The sequence below is a fragment of the Chelonia mydas genome, chromosome 1 (assembly GCF_015237465.2).
Source record: "Chelonia mydas isolate rCheMyd1 chromosome 1, rCheMyd1.pri.v2, whole genome shotgun sequence".
NCBI lineage: Eukaryota > Metazoa > Chordata > Testudines > Cheloniidae > Chelonia > Chelonia mydas.
In genome coordinates, this window is record NC_057849.1 from 21,216,865 (window position 1) to 21,242,926 (window position 26,062).

A 26,062-nucleotide genomic window follows, 5' to 3' on the forward strand; every position below is an offset into this window, starting at 1 on the left:
CAGGAGTTCTCAAACCCATTCCTTGCTTAGACCCTCTCCCTGTCTTTCCATATCATGAGGATACACCCTCCCATTCAGCAATAAGGGAAGGACAGGGTGATCACTCCCCTCCACCCCAGACCCAGCAGGGTGGACTGATTTATATCAAAGTGATTTATACCACCAATTCTCATCATGAATTTAAACCTCCATTTAAATCACTAATTTTAATCATGTTTTTCATTTGTACTTTATTTTCCTAATGAAACTGCATCTCATTTGTTGGTAACCATGTAGTCTTTACAGTAAATTTGGTGCTTTGTTTTGATAACCAGGTGAATACACTAAAAACATACACACATTTATTTAAGCAATTACATATCTTAACTTAAAAATTAAGATTCTAAATAAATGTAACTTTTATTACGTTAGAAAATGGTGAATGATGAATTTCTTATTTACTAATGGTTAATTTTTACATGCAATTTGTGTCAAGCTCTATTTGCATGGAAATTCAAATTCCATTAAAAACGCACAAAAACAACATGTTATTTATTTAGTTCTGATTAAATAAAACTACCTTAAATGTGCTGGATACATAAGAAAAAACACTTTATCAAACCATGTTTTGCATTTAAAGCTAACTTATTCATTTTATTTATTAAACAAAGGAACTATTAGTTGTAGGTCGTGAATTGAACTGATTTCTGGACTACGTCATTCAAGATTTTAGAACTAGTAGATCTCGTCCTCAATACGTTACACTATTAAAATCAGTTATGGTCATATTTTTGTTCCTAGATTGGAGAAGGAAAACATGCTTTCGAGATTTTTCATCTCTCAGTTGGTTTCTAAATTTGAATGAACTAGTCACTGATCTGAACTAACTGAATAAACTAAAATTAAGACAACATTCTCTCTGCACCTGCTGTCAAAAACAGGTGGAGCACTTCTACAAACTCTGGTTCCAAGTGCTGGCCAGTGGCTTCCTGCAGTTCAGTACTTGGATTTTCTTTAAAACTTCAGCAACAAAATGTGTACTTGCTTCACATTACTTTTTATTTAATTAAAATGATTTGAATAGATCATAATAAGTTTATATGTCAACATAGGTTATCAAATTCAAATTTAATTTTACATAGTTTAAAATACCTGTATTTAACTGAAAAAAATCTGATATAAATTTTAAAAAATCCGATTTAAAAAAAGTTATTGATATTTATCCATCCTGACCCACCACCGCCCCCCAAGCACCCGTTGGGACCTCTGGTCTACTGGTCCGTCATAATGAGAGCCTCACTGAGTTTCGCTCCCCTAATCCTCCTGCCCTCTTGCTATATCCAACAGCATTTTTGCAGTAGTAGGGGGCATTAATTCCCAGTTTCTTGGCCAAACCCCAACTAAAATAATTACAATCTGTCTCCTTAAATTTCCTCTTCATTTTCAAACAAATAAAGGTACATTCATTTCTAGTCCTAAACTGTCAAGCCGTTCTGCACTGTAAACCATAGCCATGCTTTACCTCAGAGATGGCTTCATTTCAGAAGTGAACCCTCTGTACAATTTGCACCCCGTACATCCCCTCTGAGTGGGATTCCACCCCTGTATGTGAGAGGAGAATTTAGCCCTCCATCTGTAAAATGTTACAGTATAACACCCTCTCCCCACCATCACCACACCATATACATTTAAGGTGAGATTGTGTATAACAGGATCGGGGTCAGGCACTTTGGGGCTTTGCAAAGATTGTACTACAAGGTGTTCTACCTATCCTGGTATATATCACCGAGAATGCCAGTCAGCTTTGCAGACAGGACCAGTTTAAAAGATCATGAAAGTAGGCACCTCTTAAAATCAACTCCCGTCTGCAAAGGCCACAGATATTCACATGTGGAATACAGGCTCACCCCAGGACATGGAGTTTATCTGTCAGGTTCTGCTCTTGCTGTAGGTAATCCAGCTCCCTGACAGGCAGTACCTAGGTCAATGGAAGACTTCTTCCATTGACCTACCGCTGTCTACCCCAGGGGTTAGGTCAGTATAGCTACATCCCCATGCTCCTGAGAGACATAGCTATGTTTTCAGCGTAGACCAGCCTTTAGGTACTCATACAGCCCCTACCCCAGTATCAGAGCACCTCACAATCTTTAACGTATTTTCCTTCCCAATACATTTGTGAGATAGCACTTTCCTATTACCCCCAATCTGCAGAAGGGGAACTGGGGCACAGCAAGGTATGCATCTTGCCTGAAGTATTCTGAAGTCTACGGCAGACTTGAAACCAGGTTTCACATGTCCCAAGCTAGCGCCCCATTCAGTGAGCCACATTCCTCTCTGAAGGAAATGCCGACCAAACTTAGTCAGTCATTTAATAAATCAGGGTTGTTATGTTTAGATGAAATAATTTTTCTTTCATCTTCAGATAGGGAAGGGTGCTTGTGACGGGTATACAACTAAGAATACTGGGAAAGGGGGACTGGCTAAATCTCTGCTGACATTAAGAAGTCTGGGACCCTGCATCAGCCAATGGTCTAATGTCAGTCACCTCTGGAAGTGGCTTGTGCAGTTCGGCATGAACTTTGCTTGGTTTGAGTACGGAGGAATGGATTTATAATAGCTATGTTTGAGACTCAGCGGTGCCTTGCTTTATGATTGCCTGGGGAAATACATTAAGTCTAATTTGGTAATAATTTCCATCCGATGCTGCTGAGCGAACAAATCAACTACTTGCATGCCAAGTAAATGCCAAAGCAATGGTGATATGTTTCACAGTTGCTTTTGAGCAAGGTTGCTGTGAAACACACAGAAATCAAATTTAAAAATTCCACTGCTGCAGCATTACAGCCTATTATTTAAGTCTATTTAAAAATAAATATAAATGTCAAAGATACTTTTCTGAGTTGTGTCTGATGTGCAGAAGTTGTGAACAGGCCATATTGGGAAAGACCCTGATTTCACATTTGCTTTTGCAAGCAATGGTCCCAGATAATATACATTTAAATAACATTTAAATGTTTATTGCACTTTTTTAAAGCCAGTGAGGACTAAAATCCCTACTTGTGACTTGTGTTGCTTATGCTACATGAGCTCTGTTTGTCTCATATGGCCAAAGAAGCAGCAAGCATGGTTGGAACAGGATCTTACTAATGAGATCTAGCTACATATTCCCACCATGAGTTTTATTTGCTTTCATATTTGAATTAAGCGATGTAAATGTAAGAGGACTGAAGTTTTAAGTACTGTAAAAGCTAATACCAATAATTTAAATCTGATCCTCAGATGCATGGAGAGCCAATGCAACTACAGCAAGGGTGGCAAGATAATACAGAGCAATGGAACAAATGTGTCATGAAAATTTAAATAGACTGGAAACCCATGACAGATGAACCAGGAAGGGCAACCAAGAAACTGTGACAATGATCCAGTTGAGATATGACTTACATGATTAAGCCTGAATCTCAGTGGCAAAATGCTATTAACCACATGCACATTTTGTGAAGGTTAAATAAATGTATCCAGGGCTTGCCAGCATCATTAAACTAAAAGATCAGTAGGCTGGAAATGATCATCAATTTGCATGAATCTTTCAACATGTGCAAAACTCAGCGACATGCCATAATGGGAAGTGGATGTCTTCCAAATTGTAAAGTCAGCACACGCACACCTGCCTGAAAGTTTTCACCTGCTCACGATACAAGTAAAATGATAGTCACTGAAACAGATTAGAGAAACAATATTTCTTCTTTATACTTTTTCAGTTTGTTTAGGTCTTTCTGACAGTAACAAGATTGCTTGTAAAACTACAACATATCTACCTTAGATACTTACATGGCCCCCCTCACGCTCTTTAATGCATTTATCCTCACAATATGCCTGCGAGGTAGGGAAGTGCCATTATCCCCTGTGACAGGCTGGAGGGAATGTCTGTGTCATCTTATGAATTCCAGTTCTGTTTTGTGAACACCACATGGTATTTCAAACTCCCTTTTGAATGTAACTTTAAGCATACATTATGTAGTAGGAACTTGACTCCTGGTGCACAGAATATACACCCATGGGAATCTGTGACAGAGCAACCATCAACACTGAATGGGTTTGTTTATGATGTTAGCTAAGACATGGTAAATAACACAAGGTAAAATCCTAGTCAAGACATGGCAGTTTGCAGTTTTAACACAAGTTAGCACATCAAGCTAAACCCTAGGCTTCCCCATTGCCTTTACCTCGACCTGCTAAATTGTGTTAAACTACAAACTGTCCTGTCTTCACTGGGACTTCACCTCATGTTACTTTCTGCACGCCAACTAACATGAGGGAAGAATACACCTTTTCCCCCAAAGAAAGCAGAAAAGAGAGCATACAGAGATGTTTAGACAACATGAACAGATAAGAGATCCAAAAGAAAAAAAGAGAGATGCTGAGAAAACAGCACGGAACCAAAAGTCCACCTACTTACTGAAAGATGGTTACACTCTTTCAGTCGACAGGATGGATGAAGTGTAACACTATGGCCCTTCCCACTTCAGGTCAATAAACAATCATATAGCTTCAGCTGTCCTCACCCTGCAGAATAGCATGCCCTGGCCTAGTTCCAGGTTGGATAATTACATTTTGACTATTTAAATCCCCTGGCAGTTCCATCTTTATTTATACACATGACATTATATAATACAGGGGTAGGCAACCTATGGCACATGTGCCAAAGGCAGCACGCGAGCTGATTTTCAGTGGCACTCACACTGCTCGGGTCCTGGCCACCGGTCTTGGGGGCTCTGCATTTTAAATGAAGCTTCTTAACATTTTAAAAACCTTATTTACTTTGCATATGACAATAGTTTAGTTATATATTAAAGACTTATAGAAAGAGACCTTCTAAAAACATTACAATGTATTACTGGCACCCGAAACCTTAAATTAGAGCGAATAAATGAAGACTCGGCATACCGCTTCTGAAAGGTTGCCAACCCCGGATATAATAGTTTGCAAAGCATTTGGGATCCTTCTGTATGACAAGCACTATCTGCATGTAAAACACAATCTTGGTATGTTCAAGATGATCTCCCTTTAATTGCTCAAAATTCATTTGCCTGGGACCAGCAGGATATGTGAACTCTCCACAAAGGCTGGCCCTGCTCCCTTTCTATAATCTATTACAAATTCACACAAGTAATCAAGGACAAAAGATTCCTATACCTGCTGGCTCTAACTTGATTTTGCTAGAATGGTTTGCATGGTATTCCCATGGAAGTCCAGAGAATCGCACCCACAAAACTGAGAGGAAAGATGGTTCAGTGATTAGGGAGCTAGCCTGGAACTTTAGAGACCTGGGTTAAATTCCCCACTCTGCCACAGGCTTCTTGTGTGATCTTGGGCTAGTCACTTTGTCTCCATGTGTAAAATGGGGATAATAGCACTTCCCTCCCTCTCAGGGGTACTGTGAGTTTAAATTAATTAAAGATGATGAAGATCACCCTTACAGGCTCAGCATAGTGATGAGGGCCAAATAAAATCAGATTTACATAGTATCAGGCCCTGGGATCGCACAGTATATCTTCATTATTCCATATGATCAACCATTCTAGGAGGATACTTTATGGAAAGTTTGATTGTGATTTAAAATCCTCTTTATACAGAACACTCAAATCATATGTTCAATTATTGTGCACACCTTAAAACAAATGCTCTTTTTCTTAATTGCACACTATCAATATATACATGAAAGAGAATTATAAAGATGTTAATGAGACTATGTCTGCAAAATATAGCCTAAGGCTACAAAAGCTTTTACCCATTAAAAATCTGAAAATGAATTGCAGAGCTAACCTCGAATTCATTACAAGCACAGAAATAATGAACAAGATGTAGCTAAACCTCTTATATTGGAAATTTGCTAATTAGCTCAACATACACTAGATGGCGCTCATGGTCTAGACTGCCAAATCCCACTACTACTTCCCTCAAAGGAGGAAACAGAAAAGATAAAAGCTCTCTCTGCCTCTGTCTATCCTGTTTGGAACAAAGTGTATGCAGGAAGAAGAAAGAACATTATGGTACTTGATGTCAAAGATTTGATTACTAGGCCTTTCTATAGTTGCATTGACATGAGCATGCTAAAGAGTGGCACGGCAGGGAAGGAAAAGGACATTGCTAGCCAAGCAATCTTTTCTGAGAAGATGCTGATCTGTAGTTATGGAGCTGAGCAGGCCAAAAAACAGACAGGGTATAATAAAGTGCTGTTTAATCAACCAGCCACCGTATTAAACTGTGAATAATGAAAGTGGTCTCTGTAGCTTGCAAGGAACAGAAGTATGCTAAAAGGTACCCTCTCTTTTTTCCCTAGTCTGAGCACTCATAAGCAGCTGCACTGCCTCACCTCATTCAAACAATGAAGGATCAAAAGTGCCTTTATAGGATGCCACTCACAATTTCAGAAAAACAGCCACAGCGGAGTACTAAAATATACCAGGTGAGAGCCTACCCTCTGAAAAAGATGCACAAACATATCTGAGGGCAAATTTGACCCACTGTATGAATCATAAAATAAAATATGGAACATTGACTATTGGTTAAAAAAGGTTAAAGGACCTAAGTGACTTAGGAACTGAGTCCCATTGATCACCAGTGGGGACAAAAGACCTATCTGGCTTTAAGATTAGACTCTATAAGTTTATGGGGGAGATGGTATGATGGGATAACATGATTTTGGCAATTAATTGATCTTTAACTATTCATGGTAAATAGGCCCAATGGCCTGTGATGGGATGTTAGATGGGGTGGGATCTGAGTTACTACAGAGAATTCTTTCCTGGGTATCTGGCTGGTGAATCTTGCCCATACGCTCAGGGTTTAGCTGATGGCCATATTTGGGGTCGGGAAGGAATTTTCCTCCAGGGCAGATTGCAAGAGGCCCTGGAGGCTTTTCGACTTCCTCTGTAGCATGGGGCACGGGTCACTTGCTGGAGGATTCTCTGCTCCTTGAAGTCTTTAAACCACGATTTGAGGACTTCAATAGCTCAGACATAGGTGAGAGGTTTTTCGCAGTAGTGGGTGGGTGAGATTCTGTGGCCTGCCTTGTGCAGGAGGTCAGACTAGATGATCATAATGGTCCCTTCTGACCTTAATATCTATGAACCAGCACAATTTAGGCTTCTGAATCTCTTCAGCACTTTCAAAAATTTTACCTGAAATGTTCACAAAGTGATAACATAATATTCTATAAAACTATATTATATTGTCACAAACAAACATGCAATTTTAAGCCCTTGGTGTGGCAATCCCAGTTTAAGCAGGAGAGACAACGATGATAAGCAAACGATAAATGGCTACACAGAGTATTCAGCCCCCACAACTGCAGCCAAAATTTCACAATAAGTGGGCAGGTTTTCAAAAAAAGCTCAGTTCCATTTTAGAACCTAAAGAAGGCCCAGGCTTCCAGAAGTGCCCAGCACTTCATTGTGACCCGCTTGGATAGATTTTCAGAAGAATTTCACACCTTAATATGCTGAGCTTTATTTGAACACCTGGCCGTAAGTGTCACAATGAGCTACTGGGTGCTTTTGAAAGTTGGACCCTTATTGGAGACTACATCTATACTGTGAGCTAGAGGCGTGATTCCCTTACTCCCAAATACATATTCACACTCACAAGAAGCTAGCATGAGTGTAAATAGCAGCACAGCCGTGGTAGCACAAGTAATGGCGACGGAGGCACAGCTTAGCCGTGTCAAGTCTCGGGGTAAGGGCTGGTTTGTACTCTGGACAGCTAACCCTCGTCTTCACTGCCGCTGCCCATGTTGCTGTGGCTACACTGCTATTTATACTCATGCTAGCTTGATGAGAGCTGGCACAAGTGTGTGTACGCAAGCAATGGAATCACACCCCTAGCTTGTAACGTAGACAAAGCTTGGATGTCTAAAGGGGCATTGGGCTGGTTTGAAAATCTTATCCACTCATGTCTATCATCTTCCCAATCCAAGGGACCACAGGGTTATTAGTTTTATATACTATGTTATATAAAGATGGATATACGTTCACACGTGCAATGTGATCTAAAGCTTTATAGCATGAATTTGGAATGACCACATTACTTTTTGTGGCAAAACCCTGAGTGAGTTATGCAGGCCTTCCCAAAGAAACGCTACTAATCTTTTACAACATACCTCACCATGTATTCTGTACAGTGTATGTCATGGGGTCTAAAAAATAAAATATAATCTTCCGAACATTTTAATCCCTTCCTGGTACTATTTGGGGCTTGGAAGGGGTCCATTCTTTTGTTCTATGGGTGAAACATCGAATGAAAAGCCAAGGTTATGTTTTCCCAGCACACAAAAAGACAACCAACAAGAACTAGTAATTGGCCAGCAAAAATGACAGGTACTTACAGATAAAATTTGATCTCCTCTCTGCAACTCTCCACTGAGATCTGCTGGCCCACCTGCTAGGATGAAGGATACGAAAATGCCTTCCCCATCTTCTCCTCCCACAATGTTAAAACCAAGTCCCGTGGAGCCTTTGTGAAGGATGACTTTGCGAGGCTCCCTGTATAGAAACAAAATGGCATTGCTTACCCATTCAGATATCGTATATGCACCACTCAGCATCTCTGTCACATTACTTTTTCTTTAAGACAAAATAGCAGGCTAGTACCTAATAAAACCATTAATAAATTAGATAAGTGTATTCATTGGGGAACAGGCATAGTGTCCTATTTTTTTCAAGACGACAACTGAACATTTCTACCTATTAATTTACCCCACTGTAATGGATTTCACTAAGATAAATGGTGGATTTCTGCGATAAGACATTTGACACATTTATTTACACCAATACTATATATAGCATTGGTAAACAATTGACATTTTTATAGTGTGTCATCTTTTATGCTCTGAGTCATGCTAAAAATAAAACCTAAAAACAAACAGAGAAAAAACATAGTAGATACAAAGGGAAGCTTGTCCAACTCTGCCCTAGCTGGATCAAGTAACATCAGTGTATTATATCACCAAGTTGAAAGCAGAGAATCTTACGAGAAAGTCTGGTTTGACCTTGTCAGGAATACACATCTGTGGGCACACATAACTGCTTTATCACCCAAGCGGACTATGGGTATTTTTACTGTTTTCAAAAGTTGCTCAAAATTATGCGATCAATAATACCTAGCTCTTATATGTTTCAGAGTAACAGCCGTGTTAGTCTGTATTCGCAAAAAGAAAAGGAGTACTTGTGGCACCTTAGAGACTAACCAATTTATTTGAGCATAAGCTTTCGTGAGCTACAGCTCACTTCATCGGATGCATCAAATAAATGCTCAAATAAATTGGTTAGTCTCTAAGGTGCCACAAGTACGAGCTCTTATATAGCACTTTCCATGAGTAGAGCTCAGAGCACTTTACAAAGGAGGTTACTATCATTATCCCCATTTTTCAGATGGGAAACTGAGGCACACTGCAGTGAAATGACACACAGCAGGCCAGAGTCAGAACTAGAACCTATGTCTCCTATTTCCCAGTCCAGAGCTCCAACCACTAGGCCACACCACCTTTTATATATATAAAAAACACATACAAATCATATTTTATTAAGTGGTGCTCAGTACTTCGCAGAACCTAGTGTTGAATACTGTGTTAATAAAACACATAACAATATTAAAAGGAACTTCATTCCTTAAAAAAGTCTACCCAACATTTGAAAAATAAAATGTATCTTCCAGATAGCTGTACCCAGTATTATCTAAAATACAGTGTATCCAGTTTATGGGATGATAATACATTTTCATAAAAGCTTCAGGCTCTTGGGGCTTTGGAACAATGCTAAATGAGTTCTGAAATGCTTCCAGTGTGGTTCATATTTTAGTGGAGAGATTATTTTGTGGATAACCTCCCCTCCCATCTGTGACTCCCTAATAACCAGAGGCACAATCTGACTTCAGTGCAGTGTTTTGTTCTTTATGGAAAATATTAACCACATTGGATAACATTTTCAAAAGCTTCTTAGTAATTTCACAGCCTAAGTCCCTTCTCAAAAGGGACTTCTAAGGCACTTAGGTGCTTTTGAAAATTTTACACACTGTCTACTTTTGCTCTTCCCCATCTGTCCAATTTCTCTCAGTTGAAAACATCATGTGATCAGCCACTTCTCCCCAGATGGCAATGAACCACAGTTTCAGAGCCTCTGATTTACAAAGGATCAAAATATCTATTTCACAGATCTTCTACCTCTACCTTCGCTTCAGTACAATATCCCCTAAAACTGTAGAATGAACTTGTAGGAATTCCCAAGCCTAACTGGTGACTTATTTTCTTGATATTACAACAGCAATACTGTCGGATATGAAAGGGAAAATGAAGCATCAAATCCCCAAACTACCCCTTTCTGTGAAAGAAGTAGTTGCTTTCTGTATCGTGCCTGCAAACCAAATACTTCTTTTAATTATTCCCATCATTCTTTTAAAGCAGCTGGAGAAAGGTACAAGAGTGATCAGCCTGGAAATTGACATTCTCTGTTCACCACCTCTGATAGTGTACTCATCTCTCATGAGTGCCCTCTGGTCAAGTGTGTGTAAGCCTCCACTTTCACACCCTGTAGCCCTCCTGGGGCTTAGGTCCTTAATTAATCCTGTAGTCTATCAATGGTCTCGGCCCTGGTATCAAGCCGTACTCCAGGGCTTCCCTCCTGGAGGCAATGTCCTCGCCCTCTCTGGGCCTTTCAGGCCCCAGCTCTGCTGCTGGGCCACTAAAGGGTTCAGTTCCTCTTCTGGGGTGCTTCTAAGTCCAGGCCATTTCACGCAGTGGCTAATGGTGACGGGGAGACCCAGGCCCACCCACTACTCTGGGTCCAATCCCAGGGTCACTGCAGATAGCAGCCATTTGCCATGACCCTTTATCTAAACTGCACTGCTGCTCTGATTTCCTGGGCCACTTCCCCACAGCCCCACCCCTTCTTCATTCTTACCTCAGGGCCTTGTCCTGGTTGAGTCCCAGCTTTCAATCCAGGGTTCCTTCTCACTCCCTCCAGCTTCTGCCAGCACTGCTGTGCCTGAGGCCCTGTAGCTCCCTCAGCTAGCCAAGCACACCACCACACTCCTCCAGCTCCAGCAAGGAACTGCTCTCACTCTGGCCCTGCAACTCTTGTTATACTAGCCTGCTGGGTCCTGATTGGCTGTGTCCCACACGGCCATTTTAGGCAGCTTGGAGGTCCCTCTCCACTGCCCTTTTCTGGGGTGGGGTGTGGTAGAGTCATGAGGCCTCCAGAAGGGGGTCTCAGAGGGTCAAGTACACTCTGTCACACCACGGAACACGTATAGTGTGTGCAGGTGAAAGTCTCCAAATCCCTTTAACAGTCCTCTGAGCTGTCCAGTCGCTCTGTGATTCACCTTATCTAAACATTAATCCTAAAGGCTGCCTGCAACACAGTAACAAGTTACTCACTGAAAATACTGTCCACACTGTAGCTTGCCTAAAGCCAGCTGCATTTGTTCATCCTCATGTAATTACTTGCTCCCTTGTACTAGCTGCTAAACTAAATTTAGGGCTAGAATTGTGATATGCTTTTCAATGTACTGCAGTAGAAAAGAGCAATTTTCAATCCTGTGGACAACTAAGTTTGTAAAAGTGTATGGAAGCATCTCCTTCCAAAACCTGCTAATATACTTAATCTACTACCTGATTGGTCCTCAAACGTTTTCAGATCCGAATGTACCAAAACCACCGGTTCAAAGCATGAAGGCTACAATCTGTCCCTAGTCCTGCAAACATTGAAATATGTGCTTAGCTTTACTCATGTATGTAATTCCATTGGAGTTAATGGGACTACACGAGTGACTCATGTTACTCAGGTGTTGATGTGATTGCAGAATCAGGGCCTCTGTCTTTAGAAATGAACTCCTATTGAAATTAGTGGGAGTTTGCCTGAATAAAGGCCCATTACTGACAATCATACAGTGACCTTAGTCTCATGATAATTTTCAAGTAAACTGCCTCCCTGCTGATTGATTCTTGTGTTTGATTTTTAAAAACAGACAAAAACAAAGGAGCATTTTTTGTAATGTTCTCGTATAAAGGAAACTGAACCCTTACTGGGAGGTATTAATCATGCTCTACATGGCCTCCCAGTTTCCATCTCTTTCTTTATATTGGGTAGTAAGAGAACAGGTCACAAAATAGAGCTCTGGGAAAAGCTACATGTTGTTCAGTTTTTTTATATCCTGGGGATTGTTTATATACTAAAGGTCAAGTATTTTTAATGAACAAAGAGATAAAGGTTCTCTCTCTTGGGTTGCTGCCACTCATTGATTACATAGCAATGAATTTAGCATTACCATGGACATGTGAAGGTCAGATTTAACATAAATCAGGTCTTTTGGGTTTAAATGGATTCAGATATCAGGCATTTACACAGATAGTATTGGCTAATGGCTAGAACATTGGATTAGGCCTCGGAAGACCAGTGCTCTAGTCCCAACTCTAACTCTGGTCCTACTTGGTTATCTTGGGCAAGTTATTTCAACTCTCTGTGCCTCAGTTTCCCAATCTGTAAAACAGGGATAATGATGTTTACTTCCTTTGTAAAGCACTTAGAGATCTATCGATAAAAAGCGCTATATAAGAGCTAGGTATTATTATTTACTTGGACATTTAACATTGAAAAAATGCAGTAAAGCTGAACAAACATTTCTATACAGTATCCAGGTGAGAAATCAGACTCATAGTCCCTGTTCAGTTTAGTATTAGTGTATATAACAGGCAGCTTGGGGATCCAAATGTGAACACCCAACACTATAGCCAAAATAGGTAAATACAGCTGGGTATTTACTGGCTACTAAGCTATACAGTTTGACAAAGAGCTGGCTCTGTTAATAATCAATGCCATCTGACCAAGTCAGCAGCTTTATGACTGAAACCCTGACAGCACTGTTTTGTTATTCTGCCTTCTTGACAGCACAATTCACATTTTGTTCTTGGGTGATTATCTTCTGAGGGAGCTCAAACAGTGATGGGTAAAATGTCAGGAGCTGTGATTAGAACACAGGAGTTCTTGGCTTTCAGTCTTCCGTGCAATCTATTTTGTTCCGTTTCAGTGCATCTTGCAGAGTCCTAGAAAGAGGCTCAATAATAAAGCACTTTACTTTGGGGAAATTCACTAATATTGATATTGGAAAAATTATGGGAAATGAAGGATGCTAACCAATTTTCAGATATCACAAGTAATTGGTAGGTATTATGGATTTAGCAAATAACAATACATGGTACCTACACATTGTCTTTTATCAGAGGACAGCAAAGCACTTTTATAACAATAATAAATTAAACCTCACAGCAACTCCTCTTAAGTAGTTAAACTGAGGCAGAAGAAGAATGGGTGATATGCCCAAGGTTAAATAAATAAATACATAAATGAGCCAGTCACAGGGCTGGAAACTGAACCTTAAACCTTAAATTCAGTTCTATGCTTTAAACATCAGACCACATTCCAGGCACCAAGTAGGTATTATGTTTTAATATGTACTTGAGATTATCTGTTGCTAATAACGTGGGAAGCGACTAGTCGAGCATCACTTTAGTCGAGTTCCAAAGAAAGAGTTAAATATGGAGGGACTAAAGGTTGGCTTCTGACATATTTAACTATTCATCTGGCATATAAATTGCTCAATTTAGAGTTATCTTCTTTTGAAATGATGATTAAAGATAACTGGGAACAGGAGCTTCAGTTGTCATGGTCCAAGGGGGACTGGGAGAACATCTGGAAAACGACATTAGGAAAACTTCACTCTCTCTCTTCTATTAATATTTTATAAGAACAGAATTCAAACAGAACGGAGTAGAATGCAGGTATTTGCTTAATATTAAGTAACGGAGATCCTCAAAGAATGAAACAAGACAAGAGGCTATTGCGCTGGTAAAAATACAATAAGCTTAATGGATTTTTAATGAACGGAAATAATAAACAGTAGTTTAGAAATGGTAAGTTTTCCTTATAGTAAACAAGCCGAGTAGAAAGTACTATTTGCCTACAGAAACACAACAACCAAAGCAAAGCAAGGGATAGTAATTTCAAGTACCAGATTGATATTTAAAAATCATATTATTTTCAGACACTAGATGGGGCTATCCATCTATTGTAAAGCCACACTCAAAAGATCAGACACCTGTTTTTTCAATAAAAAGAAAAGGAGTATTTGTGGCACCTTAGAGACTAACAAATTTATTTGAGCATAAGCTTTCATGAGCTACAGCTCACTTCGTCGGATGCATTCAGTGGAAAATACAAGTGGGGAGATTTATATACATACAGAACATGAAACAATGGGTGTTACCATACACACTGTAACAAGAGTAATCACTTAAGGTGAGCTATTACCAGCAGGAGAGCGGGGGGGGGGGGGGGGGGGGGGGAAGGGGGGTACCTTTTGTAGTGATAATCAAGGTGGGCCATTTCCAGCAGTTGACAAATGTCTGAGGAACAGTGGGGGGTGGAGGGGGAATAAACATGGGGAAATAGTTTTACTTTGTGTAATGACATATCCACTCCCAGTCTTTATTCAAGCCTAAAGTTAATTGTATCCAGTTTATAAATTAATTCCAATTCAGCAGTCTCTCGTTGGAGTCTGTTTTTGAACTTTTTTTGTTGAAGAATTGCCACTTTTAGGTCTGTAATCGAGTGACCAAAGAGATTGAAATGTTCTCCGACTGGTTTTTGAATGTTATAATTCTTGACATCTGATTTGTGTCCATTTATTCTTTTACGTAGAGACTGTTCAGTTTGACCAATGTACATGGCAGAGCGGCATTGCTGGCACATGATGGCATACATCACATTGGTAGATGTGCAGGTGAATGAGCCTCTGATAGTGTGGCTGATGCGATTAGGCCCTATGATTGTGTCTCCTGAATAGATATGTGGACACAGTTGGCAACGGGCTTTGTTGCAAGTATAGATTCCTGGGTTAGTGGTTCTGTTGTGTGGTGTGTAGTTGCTGGTGAGTATTTGCTTCAGGTTGGGGGGCTGTCTGTAAGCAAGGCCTGTCTCCCAAGATGTGTGAGAGTGATGGGTCGTCCTTCAAGATAGGTTGTAGATCCTTGATGATGAGTTGGAGAGGTTTTAGTTGGGGGCTGAAGGTGATGGCTAGTGGCATTCTGTTATTTTCTTTGTTGGGCCTCTCCTGTAGGTGACTTCTGGGTACTCTTCTGGCTCTGTCAATCTGTTTCTTCACTTCAGCAGGTGGGTATTGTAGTTATAAGAATGCTTGATAGAGATCTTATAGGTGTTTGTCTCTGTTTGAGGGGTTGGAGCAAATGTGGTTGTATCGTAGAGCTTGGCTGTAGACAATGGATCATGTGGTGTGGTCTGGATGAAAGCTGGAGGCATGTAGGTAGGAATAGTGGTCCGGTATAGGGTGGTGTTTATGTGACCATTGCTTATTAGCACCATAGTGTCCAGGAAGTGGATCTCTTGTGTGGACTGGTCCAAGCTGAGGTTGATGGTGGGATGGAAATTGTTGAAATCCTGGTGGAATTCCTCAAGGGCTTCTTTTCCATGGGTCCAGATGATGATGTCATCAATGTAGCGCAAGTAGAGTAGGAGCATTAGGGGACGAGAGCTGAGGAAGCGTGGTTCTGAGCCATAAAAATGTTGGCATACTGTGGGGCCATGCGGGTACCCATAGCAGTGCCGCTGATTTGAAGGTATACATTGTCCCCAAATGTGAAATAGTTATGGGTGAGGAGAAAGTCACAAAGTTCAGCCACCAGGCTTGCCGTGACATTATCGGGGATACTGTTCCTGACGGCTTGTAGTCCATCTTTGTGTGGAATGTTGGTGTAGAGGGCTTCTACATCCATAGTGGCTAGGATAGTGTTTTCAGGAAGATCACCGATGGATTGTAGTTTCCTCAGGAAGTCAGTGGTGTCTTGAAGATAGCTGGGAGTGCTGGTAGTGTAGGGCCTGAGGGGGGAGTCAACATAGCCAGACAATCCTGCTGTCAGGGTGCCAATACCTGAGATAATGGGGCGTCCAGGATTTCCAGGTTTATGGATCTTGGGTAGCAGACAGAATACCCCTGTCGGAGTTCTAGGGGTGTGTCTGTGCAGATTTGTTCTTGGGCTTTTTCAGGGAGTTTCTTGAGCAAATGCTGTAGTTTCTTTTGGTAACCCACAGTGGGGTCAGAGGGTAATGGCTTGTGGAAAGTGGTGTTGGAGAGCTGCCTAGCAGCCTCTTGTTCATATTCCGACCTATTCATGAGGACGACAGCATCTCCTTTGTCAGTCTTTTTGATTATGATGTCAGAGTTGTTTCTGAGGCCGTGGATGGCATTGTGTTCTGCACGGCTGAGGTTATGGGGCAAGTGATGCTGCTTTTCCACAATTTCAGTCCGTGCACATCAGCAGAAGCACTCTATATAGAAGTCCAGTCTGTTGTTTCGACCATCAGGAGGAGTCCACCCAGAATCCTTCTTTTTGTAGTCTTGGTAGGAAGGTCTCTGTGGGTTAGTACGTGGTTCAGAGGTGTGTTGGAAATATTCCTTGAGTCGGAGACGTCGAAAATAGGATTCTAGGTCACCACAGAACTGTATCATGTTCGTGGGGGTGGAGGGGTAGAAGGAGAGGCCCCAAGATAGGACAGATTCTTCTGCTGGGCTAAGAGTATATTTGGATAGATCAGCAATATTGCTGGGTGGGTTAAGGGAACGACTGTTGTGGCCCCTTGTGGCATGTAGTAGTTTCGATAGTTTAGTGTCCTTTTTCTTTTGTAGAGAAGCAAAGTGTGTGTTGTAAATGGCTTGTCTAGTTTTTGTAAAGTCCAGCCAGAGGAAGTTTCACTACAAAAGGTTTTTTCCCCCCCGCTCTCCTGCTGGTAATAGCTCATCTTAACTGATCACTCTCATTAGAGTGTGCATGGTAACACCATTCTTTCATGTTCTCTGTGTATATAAATCTCCCCACTGTATTTTCCACTGAAAGCATCCAATGAAGTGAGCTGTAGCTCACGAAAGCTGATGCTCAAATAAATTGGTTAGTCTCTAAGGTGCCACAAGTACTCCTTTTCTTTTTGCGAATACAGACTAACACGGCTGCTACTCTGAAACCTGTTTTTTCAATGTTTTTGAAATACGTTCCCCTCTCTCTCTCTTTTCGGTTAGATAGCACATGTAATTTTTTTTTTAGATACATGAGGCTGAAAGTGTGATTCTAGGTGCCAGTGCAACCTCTGAGCACTTTTCATGTTCTCTGCCCTGCTGCTGCTTTGTACCAGAATACAGATAAAGCAGAGCAGCGGAGATACTAACCATGAATTAGGCAGGGAGAATGAAGAGAAAAAAAATCACAATCTGAAAGAGAGAAGTAAAAACGAGAGAGAGAGAGGAAATGAAAGACTGAAAAGAGAGAACTGGATAAAGGAGTGTGTACAGGAGAGATGGGAAAGAAAAGAGAAGGGAAAAAGAAGGAAAAGACAAAAGGAGCAGACGCAGAGGGAGGAAACAAAGAGACACAACTAGATTGACAGAAATCACGATGGGGAGGAATAGGCAAGCAAAGAGTTGTAATCCTCATAAGTGATCCAAAGCATTTCTTCCACTGAGTTACAAACATGTCTATTTTGATAGCTTAAAAGATAGACTAGGTCTTCACAACAGGGATTGTGTCATATTTATGTACTGTAAAGCATTGTATACATTTGCAGAGCTAAATAAGAGCTAGATATTATTAAATGAATATTTTAAAATAAGTATATAGTAATAAAATGCTGCTGGTAAAATTTTCAGAAGTGTCCAAATAATTTAGGAGCATATATTCCAATGGGTGCTTCTGAAAATTGTATCCTGCATAACAAACCAATTTTTCACTCTTACCAGGTAAGTCATTGTTTTGGTATAGAGACAAATAAAATATCAGGGCAAACTTGTTTTCTTTTAATTTTTTTTTTAACTTTTGTTTTTCTATTAAAGAGGCACCGACAATTTGAAAAATCACACTTCTATCTGAAAGGTTTGTACCTACCATATTTCAAACATAATACTAGTCTCTTATTATAGCCAACAGAATGATGCTCCAAAAAATCTGGGAGTCCCCACAATTTTACTTATCATAGGTACATAAATTCACAGCAAGTATTGATTAAAAACCAGAGACTAAAAAGTTGGCAAGATATATGTATTGTTATGAACAAAAGTAACTTCTAAGGATGACGGTAACTGAAAAAAACTTAATGAAAAAATGCTTGTTTTTAATTTGCTTATTTTGTGCATTTGGCTGCACATTTTGTGTATCACCAATTTCAGTATTTTCTTTGCAATAATACCTTGTAATAATACTTATCTACCTACCTCTCAGGAGTGCTGAGAGGATTAGTTAGTTAATAACAGTGTTTTAAACATTCAAAGAGGTGTTAAAAACACTAAAAACTCTGAAAAGTCAGGCCCTAGGCCTAGGGTTGACAATTTTGGTTGGATATATTCCTGGATATTTCATCACATGACATCATCTTGAATTAAAGATTAATCTTTAATTCCTGGAAACTCCAGGCCAATCCTGGAGGCTTGGCAATGTCGTATCATGGTGGACACTAATCAACAAGGTCCCCCAAATTAGTAGAGATTTCTGAGAAATCTGTCCTTGATCTCCCTGTGCCCCAGTTCCTGTTTGTAAATAAACCACTTACCTCACAATGGTATTGAGAGGACCCATCCATTGATATGTGTGACACTCTGGTTCTGTGGTGATGACCACCACAGAAAACCCATGAGGAAATTAATTATTACATTGTTATTTGTATCACAGTAACACCTAGAGGCCCTAACCAAAATCAAGGTCCTGTTGTGGCATGCACATAGTGAGTGACAGTCCCTTCCCCAGAGTGTTTATAATCTAAATAGACAAGACAGGAAAAGATTGTAAGGGAAAACAGAGGTACAATTACTTGGCCAAGTGTCAAACAGTGGCAGGCCTCATTTGTCCAAGTCCAGTGCACTTAACCACTAGATAATACTGCCTTCCTTAAATAATTCACTACTCAAAGCAGGGTTAATAGGACTCCATGCAGGCACAGGGGTCTGTCTTCATAGAGTCAATGGCCAGATAGCCTCAACTAGTTAATTTCAGACTGCCAACCCTTTGGACGTAATCATTCCAATTTTATTTCACATCTTTTCCTGCTCTAACAAATTTTAATATATCACTTTGTACTTTTATTTCAGACAGACAAAGGGGACCAACACAGGAAAGACCTTGAGGGGAGGGATAGCCTGCTAAACCCAGGGTTATTATTTCAATCCTTGAGGGGGCCATTTAGGATCTGGGGCAAAAATCACCAGAGCAGGGGGTTGGACTAGATGACCTCCTGAGGTCCCTTCCAACCCTGATATTCTATGATTCTATGACCTGAAAAAGGTAATTCAAATTGAGACAGCATTCACCTTAACATGGGAAAACAACGATAAACTAAGACCGCGCCAGTATGTAGGATGTTTATAATGTCTCTTTCGTCATGAGAGAACAAATTAAAATTTATAAAGGTTGCAGCTTTGATATGAAATATAGATATATAGGTATGTAAAAAAATCTCAAAGTCCCGATGAAGGGAAACTTAAGTATATTTAAAGTTTCTTTTATATCATTTATACTTCTGTTTTACTGTAATTTAGTGACCCAGTTATCCAATCTAGTATTTTCTCACCATATGAATCTCTGCCTTTGCTCCACCGGCAATGTCAGTTTCTATCACCATTTTGTTCACTTCTCCCTTAAATGACCTTTGCTCTTTTCTGTCATCCTTATGTTTGACATGATCACCCCATCAAAAGCTGAAAAGCCACCATCATTCTCCTTCATATCCCTCTTTTGTGATGCTTACAAAACACTGCAGTCTAACAATGGTTAGGCAGGTGGCAAGGTGGGCCTGCTGGTTGTTTTGCTTAATGAGTTCATTTTACTGTTATCTCTTTCTCCAGCCCCCGCTCTTCCAATTCATTGACAGGGACCTCTGAATACTACTAAAATACAAACAAGATAAACCACCTTCTTACTAATTGCTGCCAGATTCATTATTGCAGCCCAGCACTGTAACTTTGGCATTCCTACACTGGACAAATGTTTTGATAAAATGTGGGACATTCTTGTTACATTAATATATACTAACAAGTAGCTTAGGAAAATTATCATTATTTTGCTGTTTGGGTTCCATTTTATTAAATATACAGATTTTGACATACAAACTGTTACACCATCCAGCCATTTGTGCCATAATAATTTATTGTGTAACATTTAGAAAGTTCATCTTATCTACTGTATCTATTCATTATGCTTGTAATGAGTTCTTTACTCTTAATCATTTGATTCCTGCTGTTTTGGCATGTCTTGATTACAAATGCATGACTTTATACTGATTTGGTCAGTTTTCCAGATCCAGTAGACATACCAGAACTTAAGATAAAGGTCAGGCTTGGTGGTGAAAACAGACCAGCTTCACCTTTCAAAGCAAAACCAAAAACTCCAATGTGAGATTTATAAGGTGTTTAAATCGTATGGCAGTATTCCTTCCCACCCGCCTTCATTTTTCAAGTTATGAGTAGCAATCAGTGGCTGAATTCCTATCACAAGGACAAAATAGAAGAATGTTCAAGTCAGTGGGGCTGCCCAAGAGACAGAAAAATGATTACATGCACTTAAGCCAAAGTACTTCATGTGCACATCATTTAACACAATTTGTGCTATACTGGTCTCTGTGGTTGAAGCTAGGTTTCTAGTAGAAACCCCGACTGAGTGATTGATAGACTGATTTAATGTTTTGGGGCATATTACACAAGATGTTCTGAAGATTTTGGAGTTCAGAAATGAAGTCAGCATAAAAGTCAATATAAAGTCATACCTACATACAACAGGCTACAGAGTTTGCAATGGCTTAACCCCACAAACAGGGTGACAGTGGCTGAGCCCCTGCCACAGAGGTGGAGGTGGCAGAATGGCCCTCCCTTCTCCTTCCCAAGCTTTTTGTATGGCTGATACAGAGGATTTTGCAATTGGCTGAAAGTTCATGCAGATAGACTGATATTAATTTCCAGACCACAACAGTGAACATCAGAATGGCAATATAGGGTCAGACCAAAGGTCCATGTAGCTCAGTATCACATTGTTGACTCATATTCAAATTGTGATCCACTATAACCCCCAGATCCTTTTCAGCAGTATTAGTTCCTACCCAGTTATTTACCATTTTGTAGCTGTGTGTTTGATTTTTCCTTCCTAAGCGTAGAATTTTGCACTTTTTTTAAAAAAAAGTCATCTTGTTGATTTCAGACCAATTCTCCAATTTGTCGAGGTCATTTTGAATTCTAATCCTGACCTCCAAAGTGCTTGTAAACCTTCCCAGTTTGGTATCATCTGCAAATTATAAAAACATACTCTCCACTCCAACATCCAATTTGTTAATAAAAATATCAAATAGTGCTGGACCCAGGACAAACACACATGGGATCCATTAGATGCATACGCCCAGTTTGAAAGTGAACGGTTAATAACCACTCTTTGACTTTCAACCAGTTTTGCACCTACCTTTTATTAATTTAATCTAGACCACATCTCCCTAGTTTGCTTATGAGAATGTCATGTGGGTCTGTATCAGAAAAGCCTTATTAATATGAAGGGATAAAACATTTACAGCTTCCTCCCATCCACTAGTCCAGTAACCCTGTCAAAGAAGGTAATTAGGTTGGTGTGGTATGATGTGTTCTTTACAAATCCATTTTGACTATTACCTATATCCCTGTTAACCTCTAGGTGCTTACAAATTGATTAGAGACACAAGGTGAGTGAGACAATATTTTTTATTGGACCATCTTCTGTTGGTGAGAGGCAAACTTTCAAACCACGCACAGCTCTTCGTCAGGCCTGGGAGAGTACTACGAGTGTCACAGCTAAATGCAAGGTGGAACAAATTGTTTAGCATAAGAAACTAGCACATATTGTAAGGGACCATTCAAGGTAAAACGGCCTGTTAAAACTTCTGCAGACATAAGACAAAAAGGGCGGGGTTAATGGGTTACAGATTGTTGTAATAAGCCATACATCTAGTGTCTCTGTTCAGTCCATGGTTATTAGCGTCTGGCAGAGTTATGAATTAAACTCCCAGGCTTGTCTTTTAAAGTATTATGCAGGTTTCCTTTGAGGATGAGGACTGATAAATCAGATATAGAGTGATCACTTTGTGAAAAGTGTTCACCCACATTTTCCTGTATGAGTTCATCCAAGAGCGTAGTGGTTCTTTGGTTTGACTCACATAGTTGTTATTGGGCCATTTAGTGCACTGGATGAGGTATACCATATATTGTGATAGGCATGTATAGGATCCATGGATCTTGAAAGGTGTGTTGTGGGGGATATGATCATTGTAACAGTGGTGATATGTCTGCAAGTTTTGCTAGATGTAAATAGCCTTCCTTTGTGCCTTAGCCTTCCTTATTTTGTCCCTACATGCTTGTGTTATTCTTTTGTACTCCTTGGTAATTTGCCCATATTTCCACTTTTTGTAAGATTACTTTTTGATTTTCAGGTAAAGAGCTCTTGATACAGACTCTTTGGCCTGAATAGGCCTATTACTGTTCTTCTTACCTTTCCTTTGCATCAGGATAGTTTGCTCTTGCAGTTTTAATATTGTCTCTGGGAAATTGCCAGCTCTCCTGCACTCCTTTTTCCCCTTATTTTTCTTCACTTGGCACCTTACCTACTAGTTCTCTGAGTTTGTTAAAGTCTGCTTTTTTGAAGTTTATTGTCTTTATTCTTCTATTCTCACTACTTCCTTTCCTTAGAATCATTAAATCTATCATGTCATAATTACTTCTACCCAAATTGCCTTCATCCTTCAGATTCGCAACTAATTCCTCCCTGTTGGTCAGAATCAAGTCTAAAATGGCTGTCCCCGGTTACTTCCTTTACAGTCTGTATCAAAAAGTTGTCCCTTATATATTCCAAGAACTTACTGGACATTTTGTATTTTGCTGTGTTACTTATCCAACTGATGTCTGGGTAGTTAAAGTCTCTCATTATTAACAAGTCTTGTGTTTTGGATATTTCTGTGATTTATTTTAGAAATGCTTCATCCAGCTCATACTCCTGATTTGATGGCCTGTAGTAAACCCCACCTATGACATCCCCCTGTTTTTCCCCTAATATTTTCACCCAGATATTTTCAGCTGGTTTGCATCTCACCTCCTTCTGGACCTCTCAACAATTATATATATCTTGATATACAATGCATCATCTCCTTTTTTCCCCTGCCTGTCCTTCCTGAACAAGCTAAACCCCTCTATGCCAATTCCAGTCCAGTCATGAGATGTATCCCACCATGTCTCTGTGATGCCAGTTAAGTCATGATTTAGCCTAAGTACTAATAATTCCAGCTCTTCCTGTTTATTTCCCACATTCTTATTTCACATATTCACACAGTCAACCTGTGGAACTCCTTGCCAGAGGATGTCGTGAAGGCCAAGACTATAACAGGGTTCAGAAAAGCACTAGGTAAGTTCATGGAGGATAGATCCATCTATGGCTATTAGCCAGAATAAGCAGGGATGGTGTCCCTAGCCTCTGTTTGCCAGAAGCTGGGAATAGGCAACAAGGGGTGGATCATTTGATGATTACCTGTTCTGTTCATCCCCTCTGAAGCACCTGGCATTGGCCACTGTCAGAAAACAAGATACTGAACTAGATGGACCTTTGCTCTGACTCCATATGGCCATTCTTATATTCTCATGTTCATTGTTGTGGTTTGGAAATTAATATCAGTCTATCTGCATGAACTTTCAGCCAATTGTAAAATCCTCCGCATCAGCCATTCAAAAAGCTTGGGAAGGATAAGGGAGGTCCATTCTGCCACCTCCATGACATGAAAGCGGTTGACTTTGGTTGTGGATGAATCATCTTTCCCCCTATTAGTTTTGTGAAAATTTATCCATCTGTGTATGCAGATCTGCATTTTTACAATCAAATTACACTCACACACAAGCATTGGATGATTTTTCTATATCAAACAGCTCTTGTTCTATCTCCAGAATTAGTGTATTCAGCTTTGGGAATAATTTGTTACACTGAAAGAAACTCTCCCATGAAGTAATATGGTTAACATGGGTTAGAATCAGACATCAGTAAGAATTTCCTTGATTAGTGTGAAATATGTTTCTGTTTTTACATGTAAATGTTAACTTGAGGCAAGTGAAGTGAACTCAAGTGATGGCACTCAGATTACTTCCATGACAGATTAAGTGTTCTGAGTGTTAAATAGAATATGTCCATCAGAAATACTGAACTTGATGCTCACTATATATAATCAGTCAAAAAGTTTTTAATTAAGCTTCACTGATTTTAAAATAAACGAATGAGCTTTTTTTCTACGCAATTTTTCACTGCAGCAATGGTGTTCAAATTAATCTCTGTAGCACATTGGTACAAACAAAGCAATGAGAGAAAAAATTAAATGGACCACACCAAAAAAATGTAAACCAACCCCCAACAATCCCTGATAACTACACCATATCTCACCTGCCAATATACCAAAACAAATAATAGCCTTGAGGCTAACATGCTATTTGCTGTCCTAACATTGTTCACTCTGTTTTTATCTTTTATCTCTTTCCCCCACTCTGTATCTGTCTGGTTTATGGGATTATTTTATCAAGACAAGGACTCTCTGCTACTCTATGTCTGTATAATGCCTAGCACAAAGGGTCCCAGATCTTGGTTGGTCACTAGGCACTACTGTGATAAACATGATTATCAATAATAATAATTAAAATATGCATGCAGGGAACTCAGAAACTTGCCTGTCAACCTACACTTTGGAAAGTGGATACTACCACTGTCTGACCCACTCCAGCGTGACGGGTTCAAAGCTCCTTAGTAAAACCACCACAAAATTGTACTTTTCTGTTGCATATCAGCAGCTTTTACCAATTCTTTTCCTGATGTTATTTTTTTCTGCAGATCCTCCAAGAGCTTCAAGGATTTCAGGAAAGCTACAGAAGACCTTTGCCCTCCACAGCAACACCATTTGCATTTACACATTGGCGCCTGGTTCCGACATCCTGGACACCCCACCTAGCTGGTGCCCCTGCAGCCATAAAACTCAGCTACCGGGGGGAAGCAGGCATGTTAATGCTACTGGGGATATTTGCACATGTGACTGGGCCAAAGGATCTGCAATAACACCCCATGTTGCCTCCATTAAAGTCCTGTTAACTGAGTTTGGGTGCCTGAGAGGGAAAGGCATGCTATTAAAGAGTGTGGCCCAATGCACCATCAACCTTCTGCTCCACCATAAACCAATTCCAAAAAATGCACAGTAGGTTTGTTCTTGCATTCTAAACCCCATGTAACAGTAGATCCCTGCTGGAAGGCACAGAAGGGGAGTGCCATACCTTCCAACATGAAGAATTTGGGTATTTCATCTGGTATTAGTACTGGATCAGATAGATTTTTTCCCCCTTCAATCTGGTAAATGTAGCCATAGCAGTGTATTGTTAGAGAGAGAGAGAAACTCAGCTTTCATATGAAGCAGCTCAAGAGACAGAGAACAGCCTTACCCTTCCAGAGAAATGGTTCGTTGTAAGCTCATTGCGGGTGGACGTGTTGCAGTGCTGTGCTGGGAATGACTGTATGGACAAGGAAGAATAAAGAGAAGTATTTGTTAAAGAAATATGACTCTACTTGCTGATTCTCTTGTTCTTACGAAAATGGGTAGTCACAATTAAGATATAATGGATGACCCAGAACTAATTACCAGATTACTGAAATTACTGTGAGGTATTCCTATGCATCTCTCATATTTACTGATCCTTGTGCTCTCTCTCTTTGGATAATAGGGGAAGAAACCAATTATCTTGTCTCCTGTTTAATAAGATGTTATTCCTCATTAAAAACAGATTATAACTAGACAGACTTGGAAGGATCCATCTTTTAAAAAAATGCGTGAATACAACAGATTGTATTTTTCAAGTGACTTAAAACAACTCAGATGCTAATTGTTATTTATATAAAATGTAGCAGTAGAACAACTGAGAAATGAAATCAAAGTGCTCTTATCATAGTTCACTATGATAA

At 40.0% G+C, this 26,062-nt stretch overlaps 1 protein-coding gene across 11 annotated transcripts in view; it reads right to left on the minus strand.

Annotated features, from left to right (window-relative positions):
• DLG2 (discs large MAGUK scaffold protein 2) overlaps nt 1-26,062 on the minus strand; it is a 1,449,547-nt gene that overhangs the window by 281,398 nt on the left and 1,142,087 nt on the right. For all 11 annotated transcript variants that reach the window (XM_043528333.1, XM_043528345.1, XM_043528361.1 and 8 more), the window contains 2 exons: nt 25,546-25,614; nt 8,363-8,519 (listed from right to left, as the gene is read on the minus strand). In XM_043528333.1, the coding sequence (XP_043384268.1) occupies nt 8,363-8,519; nt 25,546-25,614 (226 nt within the window). The remainder of the gene's footprint in view (nt 1-8,362; nt 8,520-25,545; nt 25,615-26,062) is intronic.